Source organism: Panthera leo, chromosome A3 (assembly GCF_018350215.1).
Source record: "Panthera leo isolate Ple1 chromosome A3, P.leo_Ple1_pat1.1, whole genome shotgun sequence".
Lineage (NCBI taxonomy): Eukaryota > Metazoa > Chordata > Mammalia > Carnivora > Felidae > Panthera > Panthera leo.
The window spans coordinates 102,895,966-102,917,077 of record NC_056681.1 but is presented as its reverse complement, the minus strand read 5'-3'; the positions used below and the strand labels follow the sequence as shown (position 1 = coordinate 102,917,077).

The 21,112-nt window shown below is 38.1% G+C and overlaps 1 protein-coding gene across 6 annotated transcripts in view; it reads right to left on the bottom strand.

Moving 5' to 3' along the window:
• The window catches only part of ANAPC1 (anaphase promoting complex subunit 1), a 96,256-nt gene that overhangs the window by 63,074 nt on the left and 12,070 nt on the right, over positions 1 to 21,112 (bottom strand). For all 6 annotated transcript variants that reach the window (XM_042933052.1, XM_042933057.1, XM_042933058.1 and 3 more), the window contains 11 exons: positions 18,818 to 18,963; positions 18,374 to 18,594; positions 17,467 to 17,676; positions 14,828 to 14,923; positions 13,314 to 13,404; positions 13,139 to 13,204; positions 9,155 to 9,289; positions 4,886 to 5,026; positions 3,161 to 3,221; positions 857 to 1,044; positions 138 to 212 (listed from right to left, as the gene is read on the bottom strand). In XM_042933052.1, the coding sequence (XP_042788986.1) occupies positions 138 to 212; positions 857 to 1,044; positions 3,161 to 3,221; positions 4,886 to 5,026; positions 9,155 to 9,289; positions 13,139 to 13,204; positions 13,314 to 13,404; positions 14,828 to 14,923; positions 17,467 to 17,676; positions 18,374 to 18,594; positions 18,818 to 18,963 (1,430 nt within the window). The remainder of the gene's footprint in view (positions 1 to 137; positions 213 to 856; positions 1,045 to 3,160; positions 3,222 to 4,885; positions 5,027 to 9,154; positions 9,290 to 13,138; positions 13,205 to 13,313; positions 13,405 to 14,827; positions 14,924 to 17,466; positions 17,677 to 18,373; positions 18,595 to 18,817; positions 18,964 to 21,112) is intronic.

The following is a 21,112-nucleotide window of genomic DNA, read 5'->3' as shown; positions in this document are numbered from 1 at the left end:
AAAATAAATGTTATTCAGTATTAAAATAAAGCAAAAGGTGTGAGAAATGTAAATCAATAAGAATACCACTTCTACAGACTATAGTACAAATACCCACAAATTAATTTTTATTAGCAAATAATAATAATGATGCTTACATCATCAGATCCTGTCTCAGAAGGCCTTGCTTTTTTGGGTGCAATGACTGGGGAAAGTGATCCTTCAAAGTCAAACTGAAAGATAACCCCAAAAGAGAAGCAAATTCATATAAATGTATCATTGTCAACTGGTCAACTTAAAGAATTTAGAAATCAGTTTCACCAACTATGGAAACCAATTGTGCATAATGAAAGAGAATAGATACTTGGGGTAAAGCCCTCTAACTCGCCCTCAAATCAAACCTTCCTCCCCACAGACCAAGCAATTTGTGTGTGAAAACAATCTGGGCTACAGAGAACAAAAATAAGCCACGAATCAGAAGACACAGTCGAGACCCAGTTTTGAGCAAATCACAAGTCTGTGATTTCTCTGTGATTCAGTTTCTACATTAATAAAACCAAGATGATTACTACTAATCCTAGCATAACTTGTAGTCGTTTTATAAAGATGAAATGAGAAATTATAGTCAAACATGCTTTACCACGTTATAAAAACTCAATAATTATAATTACTAGTAAAATGTTATCATTAAATATTAAATGACATTTGATTTACCATATAGTAGACACGATAAGCGTTAATAGTATTCCGTTTTGTTAAAGTATACCTATTAGTAAATTGATCTATGTACTCTAAATATTGTATTACCAATTATGCAAAAATTACATTAGTAATAACAGAATAACTCAGAAAAAAAAAACCAATTATGTATACTTACGTTTCGGGTCCATGCTAAGCGGTCTGTGTTATAACCCATCATGTTCATGAGACAAGTCACAAATAAATTCCACTCGGAGTGATAACTGGGTCCTCCCGGAGCACTGTGGACACTGTACCACTTGACAAGCATCTGAACAGCTATTTCTTTTGGCAGGATGAACTTAATTGCTTGCAAACATGTTTGCACTATTAAAAGTAAAGAATAATTTTAGTATGCTTCCCATGCGGGCATTTCTTTTTCCCTTTGAGTAAGAAAGTTTTCTAACTACTTCTGTGTAAGGGCCAATTACTCTGAAAAGGGAACTGTCACTAAAGACCAAGAGGGAGCAAACATTACCTTGCCGATCATCTGAAATTTAAAACAACTACTAAATTCAACAGGACTTCCAAGAGGTCTCAGGGCACCTTTCCGCGTGCTAATTGTGGACCAGAAATAGAAAACCAACAGTCCAGCTTACCTGAGACAAACTGATTTATATTCACTGCCCGGGCAATTATTAATAGCTCCCCATTTTGATCTCAAAAGATTCCAGTTTGGGGCACCTTGGTGGCTCAATCAGTTAAGCGTCCCAAATTTTGCCCAGGTCATGATCTTAGGGTTCATGAGTTCGAGCCCTGCATCAAGCTCTCGGCTGTCGGCACAGAGCTCTCTTTGGATCCTCAATCTCCCCCTCTCTCTGCCCCTCCCCCACTCATGCTCACTCGTGCTGTCTCTCTCTCTCTCTCAAAAATAATGAATTTTTTAAAAAATATATTCTAGTTTGGACAATAAAGATCATTCTATCAAAAACACAATTTCTACATGAATAAGTTCATATAAAATACTGCTTAAATACTTCAATAAATATGTAATATTCAATATATGCCACCTCAAATAGCAATGCTTACCTACCATTAAACAGTGTTCTGCATGAGTTAACATTCCTGTTAACCAAAACTTTGTAACTTTTAATTATTTCTGACACCATTCAATTTATAAACATTCTACATGTTTTTGTCTTAAATAGATCGGTTAATACTACATAATTTCTACCTTTCTTATGGACTCCACACCATTGGATAAATATCAGTTACAGTGCTCTGCTGTCCTACTACTGCTGTGAAGAGACCTGGGTCTGCTTTTCGTATCAAGTGCCCCCAAACTACAATGTTTTTGCATTCTCACATCAAAAGAGGATCGTTTTCTTCCTTTCCCATTGTCACCAGGCCCATCCTCAGCAGCATATCCTTTTTCTCATCAATTTACTATGTGTGTATACATACAGCAAAAATTAGAGTCAAATAGAATAAATGTTAGAAAACCAAATAACCACGTTTGTCATGGTTGAATCCAAAGTAAGTGTAAACCAGATACTGCCTGAGGAGCTGAGGACACTTAAAAGCACAGAAACTTACTGACTTCTGCTTGGCTATAAGAGTAAGATTTTACTCTGTTTTCATTTATTTTATTTAATCTGTTATTTGTTTTTATATGCTTTGTTTAGGCTTATACTTCCAAGGCACATAACCTTGAAATTACTGGCTAAATACCTGAAAAGCAAGGTATCTCTACACCTATTCATAGTATCATTTTACCACACCAATGACAGATATTTCCTAAAATGAAAAAGTCATTCTAACCTACTTACCAAATTCCAGAAATCACACACAATCTGCCAATGCTTTGCTTTGGCACTTAGATTTTGGAACCAATAGATGTTGTGAATTTTCTTATACATTCTTTTCTTAACTTACAATTATTGACAAATCCTTTCAATCCTGAGGTTTTCTTTACTATTGTATCTTCAGAAATATTCTCCACCTAGTATTTTCCAAATTGTATTTCAGTAATAATTTAAGCAGACTCCAATTTTATTAAAATATGTCTGACTGTATTTTGACAATATTAAGTCTTATTCAATTAAGGCAATTACGTTAATTTCTCAATATATGTAACAACTGAGAGATTTATTTTATGATTAAAAGCCATCACATAGGACAAAAACTATTTTAGTTGCTTAGGTTTCCCTGTTTCTCAGATTTTCTTGCAAGAGGCACGTCCATATATTATAATCTCACCGCATGGCATTCTTCCACCTAAAAATCTCAAGAGAAAAAGAACCAGTGCACCCCACACAGAGTGGACACTGAAAAATGCTCCCCAGCTCTTCACAGCTTCTCTGCAAAGTGAAAAATTCAATCCCATAATTTCAAAAACAGCAAAATTTTTAAAATCCCAATTACTATTACAAATCAGCAAATACTACAAATCTCACCAATCAAACTGAGAATACATGTAAGTGAGGTCTGACCTCAAACATACCTAATTCAGAGGTGGCAATTTCAGGAATAGTAATCCTAACCATGGAGCCGTTACTCAATTCCTAAGGGGAAAAATGGAAATAAACAGGAGCAAGTAAATAGAATTTGTGCATTCTAAGTCTTTGAATGTCTTAAAAATGCTATGCTTTGTAAGACTGTTTGCCTATCAAAACAAAATTCAAAAAATAAATGAAAAACAAATATTTTTCAAAAAAAAAGAAAAACAAATATTTTTAAACAGAACTGAATACTTCCAAATTTCAGAAACTATAAATGTGCTTATTTAAAAAATATTTCCAGGGCTCCTGGGTGGCTCAGTTGGTTGAGCTTCTGACTTCAGCTCAGGTCACAATCTCTCAGTTCATGAGTTTGAGCCCTATTACATAGGGCTCGCTGCTGTCAGCGCAGAGCCCGCTTCAGATCCTCTGTCCCCCTCTCTCTCCCTCCCCCCACCTCTCTCTCTCTCAAAAAAAAAAAAAAAAAAAAACAAAAAAAAACTTAAAAAACATTTCCAAAAGTTCTTGTTTTAATGAAATGTCTAATTTTTTTTTTTTTTCAACGTTTTTAATTTATTTTTGGGACAGAGAGAGACAGAGCATGAACGGGGGAGGGGCAGAGAGAGAGGGAGACACAGAATCAGAAACAGGCTCCAGGCTCCGAGCCATCAGCCCAGAGCCTGACGCGGGGCTCGAACTCACGGACCGCGAGATCGTGACCTGGCTGAAGTCGGACGCTTAACCGACTGCGCCACCCAGGCGCCCTGAAATGTCTAATTTTTATATGTTAAGAGTCACTATCACTGCAAATTAATTTTTAATGAAAAGACAAAAGTCAATAGAAAATTCAACTGTTTGAACAAGATCCATTTTCAATAATTTTTTAATAATGAAACTTTAGAAAAACTGAGAATTACTTTAAAGTAAAAAGGTACAAAAAATAACACACTGCAAGAGGTTTTAAAAATCATGAAAAAAGGCTTTCATTTTTCAGATAAAATTCTGCATTCTGAAAAATTTGAAAGGAAAGTTGTATTTTTTAATTTTTTAAATATAATTTGTCAAATTGGCTGACATACAACACCCAGTCCTCATCCCAACAAGTGCCCTCTTCAATGCCCATCACCCATTTTCCCCTCTCCCTCACGCCCCATCCACCCTCTTTAAGAGTCTCTTGTGGTTTGCCTCCCTCCATTTGTTAACTATTTTTTTCCCCTTCCCTTCCCCCATGGACTGTTAAGTTTCTCAAGATCCACATATGAGTGAAAACATATGATATCTGTCTTTCTTTGACAGACTTATTTCACTTAGCATAATACTCTCCAGTTTGATCCACGCTGTTGCAAATGGCAGGATTTCATTCTTTCTCACTGTCAAGTAGTATTCCATTGTATATATAAACCACGTCTTCTTTATCCATTCCTCAGTTGATGGACATTTAGGCTCTTTCCATGATTTGGCTATTGTTGAAAGCACTGCTATAAACATTGGGTACGTATGCCCCTTCGAAACAGCATACCTGTATCCCTTGGATAAATACCTAGTAGTGCAACTGCTGGGTCGTAGGGTAGTTCTATTTTTAATTTTTTGAGGAACCTCCACACTGTTTTCCAGAGCGGCTGCACCAGTTTGCATTCCCACCGAAAGTGCAAGAGGGTTCCCTTTTCTCCACAAGGGATAGTCATATTTCTTAAAGAGCTACCTAATCTTTTTAATACAAATATACTTACCAGAGTTACTCTGTTACGGACAGGGTCTCTTATAGAATGAATGTAAGTTCCAAGCTGCTGGAAAGTACAATCCTCATTATAGAGAGAGTCATGAAGTTTGGAAGAATCCCTCAGTTCTGCAACTGGGGAGAATAGAACAACCTGTAAAAAGTCATAAATACAACACATATGAAGTATTTTTGCAGGAATTAAGGATAAAGAAAGCTTTTTTTACACATGGTCTACCCAACAATTTTACATAATGATTTAAAATCATTCTGCTCTAGATACGATGAAGTGCCTCTCAGCTGGAAAAGATCCTCACCCAAAGCAACTAGAAAAAGTCAGTAAAATAGCAAAACATCTGATCAACAGGACTGGAGAGCTATAGAGACAACCCAGACCTGAGGGGCCAAGATGTAGGAGAGAAAGAAGCGAGTCACAGGGAGGTAGCCCGAAATTCTTACACTGCTCTTATATATACACTGCTCTTTCCGGTCTTGGCATTTGCAGTATCTAGCGAGGATTTGGTAGGGAGTATGGATATGTTGAGTGTGCACTGAAGGGCACCGCTAAGAGGAAGAGGAGGCAGCAGCACTTGTGGCAATCTTACAGGGCTAGACACGTAGACTGTAACTTGGGAAGCCAAGACAGAGAGGACTTGAGGATCTAAGACCCCAGAGAGAAAGGAGAACAATGAGAAAGCAAAGAAACAAGGCAGGTACAAAGTGTTATTTCCTCTACAGACAAATATTTGTTCTGAAAATATGAGAACATTTACTTGCTCGATTGTAGATATTCAAACAAAAAACGTAATTGATCTTAGTTACTCATTACATGCAGTCCTAACTACTGACCCTTTCTATGTCCCTATAATTCAAATTACAGGATATCTCTAAGTGAATACCTTGTCAACACTGACAGCCAATCAAGTATATTTATTAAATACAAGCTTCTACTCCCACAGCTGCCACAAAAACTGAGTTCCGTTGGTCCTGAATCTAAGTCTGGTGCACAGTCAACCAGAGATGTGGAAAGCCATTGGCCAATGTGTAATACTGTGATCTTGTCACCTCATGGCTACCACAAAGACACTAACCATCACAGCTTAATGGAATTCTAAGAAAACTGGGAACAATTTTACATTATAAAAGACAAAAATTCTTCCAAATCACACAAAACTCTGACACTTCTCCTGCTCCCTTTTGAATGTTCCACAAATGTCCTGGCTTAAAGGGAAAAAGCTCCACACTACACATATTTAGAAAATAAAACCAGGACCTAAACATTAACTGACACAATTAACTGCTGGTACCACACTTCATTTTGAACTTCCCCTACACATCTGCACCCAAATGTCTCTCAAATACAGACCTCCTTTCTCCAGGCTTCTAGGTAAGCATGGGTATCCACCTAGCTTGCTCAGAGAACTCTGACCCTTGTTCCCCAGCACGTCTCCCCAGCACAGCACAAAAGCAATCTCTGACAGACTCTGCCATTTCCACTTCTCCAGATCTCTATGTCACTCCCCTCCTTTCCAATATGCTGCCATAACTCCAACCCTCTTCCCACCTCCTGAATGAACACAGAAAACACTCAGAATTTCACCGGTCTATCTTCAGTTCAAAGACAAACATCTAAAACACAGATCCTGGGGTGCCTGGGTGACTCAGTCGGTTGAGCGTCCAACTTCAGCACAGGTCATGATCTCATGGTTTGTGAGTTCGAGCCCCACACTGGCACTCTGCAGTCAGCACAGAGCCCGCTTTGGATCCTCTGTCCCCCGGAACTCTCTTGTGCACGCCCTCTCCCAAAAATAAACAAACATCCAATTAATTAATTAACTAAATTAAATTAAACACAGATCCTAACATTTATAATTCCATCCTCAAAAATCTCAAAAAATCTTCTGGCGACAGCATTCAGAATAAAAACCTTTTCATCCTCTCTGCCTTTAAGAGCGTGTTAGTAAGAGTATAAATCAAGCTCTAACATTTACTAGCTATATGAGTTTGGACATGTAACCTTCTTATCCCTCTATGTACCCATTTGTCAAATGGGGACCAGTATCTTCCCAACAAACCCATTCTGAGGGATTAAAAGAGTTTATACATAAAAAACACTTAGAACAGTGCCTAGCACATAGACTCAAAAACAAGTTATTATTACCCACTCCCTACCCTACCCCACCCAACAGGCTACTTGTATGTTTTTGGTTTTTTGTTTTTGTTTTATAAATGAACTGTTTATGGGGTGCCTGGGTGGCTCAGTCGGTTAAGTGTCCAACTTCGGCTCAGGTCATGATCTCACAATTCGTGGGTTCGAGCCCCACATCAGGCTATCTGCTGTCAACACAGAGCCTGCTTCGGCTCTTCTCTCTCTCTCTCTCAAAAATAAACATTAAAAAAATAATCATAATAAAAGAAACTATTTTTCAGAGAGGGAGAGTGAGAGTGGGGGAGGGGCAGAGACAGAGGGAGACAAGGGAGCCAAAGCAAGCTCTGCACTGACAACACAGAGCCCAATGCAGCGCTCAAACTCACAAAATCAAGAGTCAGATGCTTAACCAACTGAGCCACCCAGGCTACTTGTACTTTTATAAGCATTCATTCATTCCACAGACTTGAGTCTTGCATGCTACTAGATAGAAATATGAATATGAAAAAAAAAAGAAATATGAATATGCATAAAAAATCTTCAGCACTTACCTGCCTCCACACCCATGCCTATATGATTCCTCTTTACCCCAAATACACCTTTCCATCTACAGATATCCTACTTATCCTCAAGGTCCAAACCAAGTCAGACACCCCTCTCAGATAGAAGCCTCTGGTTCTGCCACATCAACCCATCAGGATATAACTCCCTATCGGCAAACCTGCTGTGCTACTCTCTCTTCCTCATTTGTAAGTCTCAATACTCTGCCTTAAATTATCATTTTTCATGCAGACAGTACGTCTGTTCCACCCAAATCAATTTATGAGGTTCCTAGATGAAAAAGAATGTATTATTTTCATCTCTGTAGTACCTTCCACATCACAAAGGAGGTCAATATGTGTATTGAACCATCTGTGTTTGAAAACATATATATTCTACAAGTATTAGCTAAACTTCCAATTCTGTCATTTTTAAAACAGAAAAAAACCATGGGAAGAACTAATATTTTTGACCAAACTTCTTTAACATTTCTTTTCTTTAAACATTTATTTAGTAAATAGACCTACCCTATAACCCAGCAGTAGCACTGCTAGGAATTTACCCAAGGGATACAGGAGTACTGATGCATAGGGGCACTTGTACCCCAATGTTTATAGCAGCACTCTCAACAATAGCCAAATTGTGGAAAAAGCCTAAATGTCCATAAACTGATGAATGGATAAAGAAATTATGGTTTATATACATAATGGAGTACTACGAAGCAATGAGAAAGAACAAAATATGGCCCTTTGTAGCAACGTGGATGGAACTGGAGAGTGTGATGCTAAGTGAAATAAGCCATATAGAGAAAGACAGATACCATATGTTTTCACTCTTATGTGGATCCTGAGAAACTTAACAGAAACCCATGGGGGAGGGGAAGGGAAAAAAAAAAAAAGAGGTTAGAGTGGAAGAGAGCCAAAGCATAAGAAACTCTTAAAAACTGAGAACAAACTGAGGGTTGATGGGGGGTGGGAGGGAGGGGAGGGTGGGTGATGGGCACTGAAGAGGGCATCTGTTGGGATGAGCATTGGGTGTTGTATGGAAACTAATTTGACAATAAATTTCATATAATAAAAAAATTTTTAAAAAATAAACATTTATTTAGTTTTGAGAGACAGCGAGACAGAGCATGAGTGGGGGAGGGGCAGAGACAGGGGGAGACATAAAATCTAAAGCAGGCTCCAGGGTCTGAGCTGTCAGTACAGAGCCCGACGCGAGGCTCAAACTCACAGACTGTGAGATCATGACCCGAGCCGAAGTTGGACACTTAACCGACTGAGCCACCCAGGCACCCCTGACCAAACTTCCTTAAGGAAGGCACCCCTTCCTTAATTTGGGGGGGGCGCCTCGACAGCTCAGTCAGTTAAGCATCTGACATCAGCTCCGTTCATGATCTGGCGATTTGTGAGTTTGATCCGTGCTGACAGCTCAGAGCCTGGAGCCTGCTTCGGACTCTGTCTCCCTCTCTCTGCTCCTCCCCTGCTCACTCCCTGTCTCTTGAAAATTAATAAAAACATTAAAAATAAATTAAAAATAATAAAATAAAATAAAACACTATTAATTTTTGACGATACCTAGTTCGTTACTTACCTCATCCAAGGATCCAAGTAGTTTACTGAGAGGCTTAGGAGTACTGACACTGTCAAGTGGAGTGCTAGGCCGAGGCATTGTGTTAGACATTGTCAGGGAAGGAGCTGGCAGCCCCGGAATGAAAACCTTTCCCACCTGTAAGCAATGAAAAGATGTGGACAAAAATACTGGCTTTAAGGTATCATACCCTTAAACAAACTGTTATGGCACACAAGCATATATTTCTTTTGACATACCAAATTTTACACACCAAACACGACTAAAAAACAAAAAGAATTAAAATTTTAGTAATGTATTAAATTCCACCATCCAACTACAAATATCTTGGTATCATTTCTCTTGGTCTGATTCCTTCTCTTCATTACTGATGACTTCCTTCTGGCAGGAAGGAAGGTGAATGCTAATACAGTCACAACGTTGTACAAAATTCCATATACTATGCATTTTCCTACCATATTGGTGGTAGAGACAGCAGGGACAGTAAGCTTTCAGAGACTATAAGCAGTAATCTTGTTAACTAAATCTCCAGGCAGAGAATGGACATCAATTACTTTCAAGGGGCTAAAAAAGTGGGCTGAGTGTTGCTCCAGAAATTAAATCCAACATAATCCAAACTGTGCTCTCGAGCTCATAATGTGCCTTCCTTCATAAACTCTCAAATATTTCTTCTTCAAAAAACTTTATCTTAGCTATCCATGGGGTTCTCAGGAAAAACACAACAGAAATTCACATCCACACAGGCTGAAAATTCCCAACAAGCCTCAAAGGAAATATTCAGAATTTAAGTGAAATTCTAACAATATCCATATATGTCAATATACTACTCAAAAGCTAATAAAATTATAAACGTCACCCAAGCAAAATCTTCAGGATTAAAAACCAAAATGAGAGAACCAGTATATATAAAGTTTTTAAAAAGCTATGGGGTCGGGGCGGGGGCGGGGCACGCCTGGGTGGCTCAGTCAGTTGAGCCTACAGCTCTTGATTTTGGCTCAGGTCATGATTTCATGGTTTGTGGGTTTGAGCCCGACTTTGGGCTCCAAGCTGACAGTGCAGAGCCTGCTTGGGATTCTCACTCTCTCTCTCTCTCTGCCCCTCCCCTGCTCACGCTCTCTCTCTCTTAAAATAAACAAACATTTTTAAGAAAACTTTTAAAATGTTATAAGAGACCTCACGTTAATGAAAATACGGAGTAAGCACGTTCCATGCTATTCCTCCCAGTAGTTACAACAGAATCTGCACAAAATTGTTAATACAATGGAATACATTGGCTAGGGGCCAAAGAAACAGGAAAAACCTAGGATGATTCCCTAGGCATTTTTGTTTCTTTCACTCTTTCCATAAGCAGGTCTTAAGCTCTCAAGGGGCCTGCAACCCAGAAATGGCCACAGGTGCAAACCAAGAGGCCCCAGGTAAACCTTGCTCTTTTTAGACAAAGTGTCAAGAAAACAGTGACCAAGCAAGACAGAAACATCTTCACCATGCCTGCCCCACTCCAGGAAAACACTAGGAAAAAAAACCATGGCCCTCAGGCTCCTCCTTTTCAGCAGCTGTGGTCTGGAGACTAAGAGCAGAGTTCTACTGTTCCCTCTGCAGGTGGCGTCCCTCCCCCAGCATAGGGACAGTGAGCCAAGCCTATCTTGCACGGCTGCCCTGCATAACTAGGTGGTATCTCCTCCCCTCCTCATCAGGCACTGTAGGGGCAGAGACTGTGGACAGAGTGCTGCTTTCACTGCCAAGAGGCAGCCCGTCTGCACCTCCCCAAGGTGTGCAAAAGCTATGAAGGGGGAGGAGCACTGGCTTTCATCCTTATTCTACAATAATAAGGCAGCATACCTCTCCCCTTCCATCATCCACAGAATTGTGGGTGAGGCACTGTGTTCCATCCCCACCCTGCAATAACACGGCAGTAACTCCTCTCTGTCCCAACTAGGAAGTGAGAGGAAAAATGGAAAGGAAAGAATCAGAGAAAAGGATTTCTTAAATATGTGTATGAAATCCTGTGCAGGCCTCTGAGTGAGCCATGTGTGAAACTGGCCAACAATGACACCGTAAAAGATGTGATAACTAAACACTGATCTGTAACACCATTCAGTTCTCAGGCTGTCCTCTGGGTAGCACAGAAGTTGGTGCTGACCACAATCTCATTAAGACAACTGACAAAAGAAAAAAATACAGGCCCCAGAAATACTGCTCTCCCTGGCCCAAGAATCAGGAAAGAAGTAGCCTAACAAGATCAAAAACTTTTAGACAATAACCATGGGAAAAACTGTGCCCCACCTCTCAACCCCGTCAACAATGGCCAAGAAGGGTACCTAGACTTCCATTCTAACCAGCTGTAACACCATGGGAAACACCAGACAAACACCATGGGAAAAACTGTGCCCCACCTCTCAACCTCGTCAACAATGGCCAAGAAGGGTACCTAGACTTCCATTCTAACCAGCTGTAACAAGGCACAAATTTGGAGACAAATTTAAAAAAAGAAGAAGAAAAAATACAAACAGAACTACAGATTCACAAGAATGTAAAGCAGCGTTCAGAACACTCACACACCACTGGAGGCAAGGAGTAAAGGAAGACGTTGTAGACCAGTACAACCGGTACAACTTAAGCCTTGGATGACAATTTGGCACCACATGGCCAAGATGAATACGCATAGACTCAGAAGGTTAAGAGATGTGTGTAAGAATTTTTTTAAAGTATTATTAGAGGAAACAACCAAAGTAACACAAATACTAGTGCCGGTAAAATGGTAAAAGTTTTGGTAAAACCAAAGGACTACTATGTAACAGTGAATGAGTAAACAGCTACACATTGACATAGATAAACCTAAAAATTATAATAATGTTGAACAAAAGAATGAAGTCATATATGGTATGATTTCCTTTATATAAAAATTCCAATTTAAGGAAAACTAAACAACTTACTCCTTAGTGGCATATAGATAATTGCAAAAAACCTAGTTAATAAAAATAAGGAACTGATTTATTACAAAAGCCAGGATGGTATCTGTCCAGAGGGAGGCAGGGAACACCCTGCAGACTATAAAGATACTGGCACCATTCTAGTTCTTAACCCGGTAGTGGTTACATGAAGGGTCACTTCATTATTCTTCAAATTATATACACATATTTAAATTTCATAATTTAAATTTGTGAAATTTATATTATTCTGTATGTAAATGTCACAACTGTTAAAAAATATATATATGGCCAACATATTATACATTTAATGAAACTTTACAAAAACTTTGAGACTTAACAAAGCTACCCATACATCAGTTTCAAAACTACATTCTTTTAACATTTATTCATTTTTTTTTCTTTCAATATATGAAATTTATTGTCAAACTGGTTTCCATACAACACCCAGCGCTCATCCCAAAAGGTGCCCTCCTCAATACCCATCACCCACCCTCCCCTCCGTCCCACCCCCCATCAACCCTTAGTTTGTTCTCAGTTTTTAAGAGTCTCTTATAACATTTATTCATTTTTGAGAGTGAGAGAGACAGAGCATGAGCAGGGGACGGGCAGAGAGAGAGGGAAACACAGAATCCGAAGCGGGCTTCAGGCTCCGAGCTGTCAGCACAGGGCCCGATGCAGGGCTCAAACTCACTGACTGCAAGATCATGACCTGAGCTGAAGTCGGACGCTTAACCGAATGAGCTACCCAGGCGCTCCTCAGAACTACATCCTTTATAAAACTTCAGGTTAACTTTTCTTTTTAATAATCCATCTATACTCATTAAAGGTTCCCCATCTGTGCCAGGTTCATAGCACCAATCCATCTAATGGCAGTGAGCCCCAGGCCTCCAAACTGGAACCAACCTAAACGGGAGACCATGTTTTCAACTCTTAGAAAAATCTTCTGCCAAATCCTACAGCCAGGGGGTAACTCATATTAAATATTAAACAAATTAACATTAAAAAATAATAACCAAGGAGGTTGTCGTACAAAAGAATGAAATGCTATATTACTTACCCGAACCACTCCTGTGTACAGCACCAGGTTTCCGCTGCCTTCAAGGACCAGCATGGTATCTATCTTCTGCAAAAAAAAAAAAAAAAAAAAAAAAAGACAAAAATTTTATTTTCCAATCTGGGCAATTATAAAACATAAAGATTTTCAACTTCTCAAGAAATGTGCCTGCATTTACCTCCACTGGAGCTGCATCCTTCGCGTGTATGTTGGTGATGGAGCCAAAGATGAGCTGAGTTTTATCATTACTCTCTTGAAACTTTACACAGCTAAATATTAAAATAAAAAGAGAAACAAACTACTGATATGTGCAATAAGCTGTACCAAGCTCAAAGGTATTCTAATGACTGGAAAAAGTCAATTTCTAATGGTTACATATTGTATGATTCCATTTATGTAACATTTTCAAATGACAAAATTATAGAGGTGGAGAACAGATTAGTGGTCACCAGGGGTCAGGGACGGGGGTGGGTGGGTATGTTGTATGGGACTATAAAAGAGCAGCATGAGGGACATCTTTAAAGTAATAAAAAAGCTCTGTATTTTCACTATGGTGTTTGCACAAACCAACATGTGGGAAAACTTCATGGAATCATACAAACACACACAAATGAGTACATGTAAAACTGACAAGGTTTACAATAAGGTCTGCGGATTGTACTAATGTCAATTTCCTTGTTTTGATATCGTACTATAGTTATAGAAGAGGTTACCTTTGGCGAATAGAGTGCAGGGTATGCAGGATCCCCCCTACTATTTTACAACTGCCTATGTTTTATAATTATTTCAAAATAAAAAGGTAAATAAGTGGACAAAAGATCTGAATACACATTTTACCTAAGAAGATAAATGAATGGCTAATAAGCACATGAGAAATGCTCAACATCATAAGTCATTAGGGAAATACAAATTAAAAACACTCACACCCACTAGAATGGCTACAAAGAGACTGACAATATCTGATGTTGTCCACAATAAAGAGACTGGGACTCTTATAGATTGCCGGTGGGAATACAAAAGGGCACAGCCTATTTGGAAAGCAGTTTGGCAGTATCTTAAAAAGTTAACATGAATTTACTATTCAACCCAACAATTTCACTCCTTTTTCAAGAAAAAAGAAATCATAGATGTCCACACAAAGATTTCTGCTCCAATGTTCATCGGGGCATAATTCACAATGGTCAAAAAGTGGAAACAAACCAAATGTCCATCAACCAATGAATGGATAAACATAATGTGGTGTATCTACACAAAGGACTACTACACAGCAAGGGGAATAAAGAACTCATACATGTTACAACATGGTAGATCTTAAAAATCATTATGCTAAGTGAAAAAAGTCAGCCACAAAAAAAATACATTTTGTATGATTCTATAAAATCTCCAGAAAAGGCAGATCTACTAGACAGAAAGCCTATAAAGTGGTTATTTGAGGTTGGGAGTGAGCAGACTGCAAATCAAACACAAGGGATATTTTTAAGGGGACAGAAATGTTATAAAACTGGATTACAGTGATGGCTACGTTAGCCCTGTACATTTACTAAAAATCACTGAACTGTACACTTAAAACATGTTAATTCTTTTGGTATGTAAAATATTTCCGTAAAGCTACTTAAGTCAAAAAAAAAGAAAAGAAGAAAAAGCAGCCCTAAGTTTACTTACACAGAATCAATGGGAAATCTACGCACTTACCGTAACTGGAGCTCGGACTCCACTAAAAAGCACAAGAACTTCTGCCCACATAGGTCAGACGTAATAAACACTTTTGAGGCCTGTGAATTTTTCTCTCTGTAGTAGATATGGTAATAAAGTGACTGTCAACGCTGGTTCCAAAATCTACCATGGTAACTATTAATGAAAATATTCTCCAAGAAATCTTAAAACCACTTGGGCCAAGCAGTTACAGTGAAGACCCAAAAAACACTTCTAAGATTAGAACCTCATGATCTCTAGGATTCTTTTCAGCTCTCTGAGTCCATTCCACAGCTTTTTGGGGGAATAAATTATAATAAATTTAATCATTATCAGTGACCTTTTTAATTCCATATTATTAAAGTTATCTACTGCTAAGCAATGCAAACTTGAATTCCTATCCCTTGTAAGGTATAAGGGGTCAGACTTCTTATAACATGACCTCTCCTATCTATCCTTTCTTCCTCTCAGATTAGGCTCTACTTCATCCCTCTTTTTAAAACCATACCTCTAATTCCCAATGATTTCTTTCTGGAGTGGTACAGAAAACCATAATTCTGTAAAATAAGGATCTGCAATATTTTCAATTTGCCAATAGATATTTAAAGACAATGATTTTTAAATGTAGGAAATTTTTATTTGTAAGAAACAAAAACAGAGAAGCTACTTCAACATTGTATTCACAGCCTTACCTTTCTCCAGCTATACCCATTCCCTAACCCCTAAGAAAATGCATTTGCCTTCTGTTTCACAGAGAAGATGCGGCTGTAAGGCTTGAGCCCAATCTCCTGCCCTATGTATCTGATAACCATCCCCATCTTTCATCTCTACCTGCCCACCTCCCTCCAATACCCCCCCCCAAAGCCTAATCTCTCCACTTGTTCTCCTTTCTGGTTCCTCGTTCCATTCATCATTTCCTCTCTCCTGTATTTTTTTAATGCTTTCCCTACTTTGGATATATTCCTTACAGCCTACTCTTTCACATTAAGATAAAAATCTTGAAACATGAGGATGGACTGAATATTAAATCATATAAAGGACTTACTGTTAATTGGCTGGGTATAAAAATGGCACTGTGGTTAGGTAAGATGTCCTTACATTTTAGGGATATGCATTTAGTCACGAAGACTAATTTTCTCTAATGTAATTCAGCAACAACAAAATTCTCCCTTGACCCTGACACTCCCTCTTTTGCTTCCTCATCCCCAAAGGCAATCCTTAAAATAATCTGTATGTCAACGTTCACTCCCCCAGTCCATATTTACTTCTTCCACTGCATTCCACTCCACAATCCCTCTCCAAGGGCTCTGGCCAGTCACCAGTGAACTCTCTGCCATCCAGGTACCTCCTCTCTGAGCTCATCTCTTAGTGCCACACCTCACCAGCACCTGACAATACTGGCAGCTTTCTTTCTGAAAGGCTCTCTCTTCTTATTTCCCGTGACAACTCTGCTGCTTCTCCCACCTGCGCTCTCCCACTTTGTCTCTCTGTAGCGGTTTTGTCTCTTTTCTCTTTTCACTTCCAAAAACTTAAGTTTCCAACATTTCAGTCCCTAGCCCTCTGACTCTATACCACCTGATCAACTATTTGGAAGTCTGAGACCCCTTATGAGCATATACTGAGTATTTAAACCTTCTCCTTAGGAAGAGGCCTATACACATGTGCACAGGATTACTGCATGATGCCAGCTTCCAGAACCTCTGCAACTGCAAGCTCATCCACAGGCCCTCCAGGAACCCAACTTCCACACACTCCTTAACTTCCAACCCACCTCCTTGCCTCAGTCATCACTTATAAGCCAACAACTTCCTTCCACATTTATTGCTCTGCTCTTTCCCCTGAGTTTATGACCCACACACAAAGCACCTCCTTAACAGCCCTCATTAAACAGACCATCTGTAAAGGGTAATCTCTCTCTCTCAAGCCGCCCCTTTCTCAGCACTTGCCCTTCCTTCCTGCACAAGCAAAGCGAGAGTATTTACACATACCACACACTCATACTTCTGAACTTCTGATCCCCCTGCCTATGTGCCCTTCTTCCCTTTCCCACCCGGCAAATACCTATTCATCTTCCCAAAGCCCTACCAAAGAGTAGGCACTTGCCTCTGTGTCACCATCCTTTAGCTGTCTCTTTTTGAACAGGGACAGTGACCAATTTGCCTATGAACCCACAGCCAGTAGCACACACACTGGAGTGGGCTGAATTAATAAATGATCAAAGAGAACATAAAAGGAGACCACACAGAACAGAGGTCTGAGTTGTGTTTCCCAAAAACAACAGCTGACACTCAACCAACATAAAGAGAAAACTTTAAAAAAAAAGTGCTATAAAATCCCAGGTTTCTTAATCTACAGAAACATCATTAATCTCTCTAAAACATCAAACACCTCAAATCTGAGAGATTATTACTACTGAGGAAGAAATAGGAAATGATAAAAGAATATTTTTATAATCATTTTAATATCATTAATATCCTCTATTGGAACCGATGTAACCTTAACATTTATCTCTGTATTTTTATAAATATTAACAACTGATTATATTAAAAAATTAAAAGGAAACTTCAGGCAAAATACCAAGTAATTTCTAAGACTTATATCAACATTTTTCTTTGGATATAAAAATATATACTCCAAACCTTATATTAGTAATCGTTTCTGTCCACAAATGGTCAATACAAAGTTCAGGAACAATTGGCTCTGTTTCTGGTGCAAGGAAGGAGCCATTAGAATTACTATTCGGAGAATGAGAAATACTATGTCTCTTTGGAGACTGATTATGGCTTGAAAGGTTGAACCTCTGCACCCCTGAAAAAGAGTGCACTCCTAAGGCAGGAGAATGAGCACGACTGCAAAATAAACAGAGAGAGGGCATCACAGTTAATAAGGCAGGCTGACAGAACACGCTTTCCAATCATACTTTCCAAAACTATGTACCGAGTGCATTCATGGCTTAATCCCAATCAGAAAAACATTTTTTTAAGGGAATAATTAAATGGTTCACATTAACATATTCTAAAGATTTAAAATTCTTGTTAGAATTCATCCTTTTAAAAACTGAAGCTTGAGTTCATTTTCTGTCTTAGAAAATGAACTGTTTATATTATTCAAAAAAGGTCCAAACTACATTCCTATATATTCAGACATGTACATACCAACAAAACTATGCCCCTCTATTACCAGATAGATATTAACAAAAACAAAAATGCTAATGCAAATTAAGACCAAAAAAATACACACATATATTTATTTGCAACTAATATTCATCAAATTGCTGTCACTCAGTGGAAGAAATGAGGCAACCAATCTGATGACAACAGGCAGCTTCTAAATAGGACTTCTTTTATAAAACTGCCAGGAGACCTAGATGTCTTAGCAAAAGTAAAACAACTGGGATAATAGCTATTTTCCCTAAAAAATACCCCAAGAGTTGTCAACAGAAATTTTAAATCCTTCAAAACATTAAGAGAAAGTTTGAGAAGAAAGTATCTCTTTCTTGGGATATCTTGTTTAAAACAAGGAAACACTTCCACACTTAATTCCCACCTTAGAGCTGCCATGTTGGAAATAGAAGGTGAACGAGAGTGGAGACTGGGTGAGGAGGTCGAGCGACTCTGACTGTGAATGGAGGAGTAATTCTGGAAAGGTGAAGCCACGGGGGAATCTCCTTTGGAGAGGCTTCTGAGGTGTGCTGTGAGGGAGCTACTAGTGGCCACATTCTGTGGGGTTCCCCCCTGTTCAGAGAACTTTAAGACAACATTCTCTTCCTTAAGTCAAAATGATGAGAAGGGGGGGAAAAAAAAGGCAATAATTAGATCAAAAGGGTTATTTCCTGGTGAGAATTCAGGGTAGAAGCCAGTTATTAAAGACACAATATTTTTTTTTCCTAAGAAGCTCAATCCATTTCACAAATGATTCTTCCAAATACATGTGAAAGTCCTCAGTGTTAAAATCCTTTCATATTAACAAGTGACTTGCCTCTATCCTTACCTCTGTTTTGACTCTCCGGAGAGCCCACACAGAATGCAAACTTTGAACAGTGTCATAGGTCATTATAATGGAAGGGTCAGTGTTGAGAAAAACAATTTTCATGGCATGATCTACAACATATTGCACTCTTGATGAACCAAAAAGACCTTAAAGATAAAACAGAAATGACCAATGAATTTCATAAGACAGTTCTTTATGAAGAAACTTCATGCAACTCCTAAAGAGAAACCAAGCCAATTAAGACACAAAATCCATGATTATAATTATATGTATTTTACATATAATATATATTTATATGTATTTATTACATATAATTATATGTTTTGTATATAATTATATATAATTATATAACCACCCTGAATTTTTAATAAATTCACTTTGGGTATCAACTCCCTCAAAATATATTAAAGAGTGTTACCAGTTTCAATTCCACATACATGCAATCCAATGATGAAAATTTGTGCCTACTCACCATTAAATCAGCCACAGGTAGAAGGTCTGTGACTACTCAACAGCTGACTGATTTGAAAATTGCAATCAAATATTCTGCCAAGTTTCACTGCTTTACTGTTCTTCTGTATGAAATCTGTCCTTTATAGTAACTATTCTAACAGAGTTGAACAGTACACTACTATTTACTGAGTATATATGCAAAAAAATATATATATATATACACACACATATATATATACACACACACACTGAGTATATATGCAAAATAAGTTTTTCCTAGTGAGTTTAGCTTTTACTTCTATAGTAGCCTGAATTGATTTCTATAACCTTATTAGCCAGCTTCCTCAACGCTTCCCTCTCAAAATATTTTTTAAGTTTTAAATAATTATTTTATAAAAATAAGAAGTATTTCATAAAGAAATGAATAAAATCACTCATAATTTCACCATCTCAAAATATCTACTATTAACATATTAGGGAGTATTCCTCCTAGTGTTTTCTCCTATATATGTAACAACTTTTTATGCTTTTACAAAATTAGAATCATACTGTATTCAGTTGTATATTCTATTTAACATTATGAGTAATTCCTAATATCATTAAATATTATTCAAGAATATGATCAATAATGGCTTCACACCATTCAGTCACAGGCTTTAACATATTTATTTAGGTTGTAACTGTTACCAATATAATATAGAATTACTAACATGCTTTTCTGTAAAAAAAAAAAAACAAAAAACAGAGAATAAATAGCTTAGGCTTTGTGGACCCATACTGATTTCTGTATGTTTTCTTCTACAACCCTTCAAAAACATAAAAACATAAAAACTTTAAAAACATAAAAACATAAGCCTTACAAAAACAAGCTATTGGCTGGATTTAGCCCACGTGTTGTAGTCTGCCAAGCCCTGATACAAAAGATTAAAACTTCAATGAAATTTCATATTGTGTGCTTTGGATAAAGTCCCAAATTGGTCAAAAAATATAAACATTTTGGGGTGCCTGAGTGGCTTAGTCAGTTAAGCATTGACTTCAGCTCAGGTCATGATCTCACAGCTCGTGAGTTCGAGGCCCATGTAAGGCTCCGTGCTCACAGCTCAGAGCCTGGAGCCTCCTTCAGATTTGTGCCTTCCTCTCTCTCTGCCCCTCCCCCGCTTGTGCTCTCTCTGTCTCTCAAAAATGAAAAATGTTTAAAAAAAAAATTTTTTTAATATACCTATATAAACATTTTTTCAGTTTTCAAGTCCTCATTATTTACAATTACTTATCACACTTGGTCACATTTAAATTATTAAAATAAGCATCTAGAAATACCTGTAAGAAGTATTAAAAGTTCTGCATCTCAGCAAATTATTTCATTATGCACAGAGAAAGTGAATCACTAAAATTATATAGTACATACAGGCTGAAGAAACTACAATTTTTTCCTCAACAACAACAACAAAAAACTTAAGTTTATCAAAGTATTATTTATTTACTTATTAATTACTGAGGAACAGAGTCCAGAGCCATCTACAGGTAGGTTAGCAAGTATATCAATATTCCTGATTGATTACAGGTCCTATTTTTTTTCTTAACGTTTATTTATTTTTGAGACAGAGAGAGAGCACGAATGGGGGAGGGTCAGAAAGAAAGGGAGACACAGAATCTGAAACAGGCTCCAGGCTCTGAACTGTCAGCACAGAGCCCAACACGAGGCTCGAACCCACAAACATGAGATCATGACCTGTGCCAAAGTCAGACGCTTAACCAACTGAGCCACTCACGTGCCCCATACAGGTCCTATTTTTAATAAAAGAATAACTGTTAAAACATGGTATTCAAGAAGATCTTGCTTTA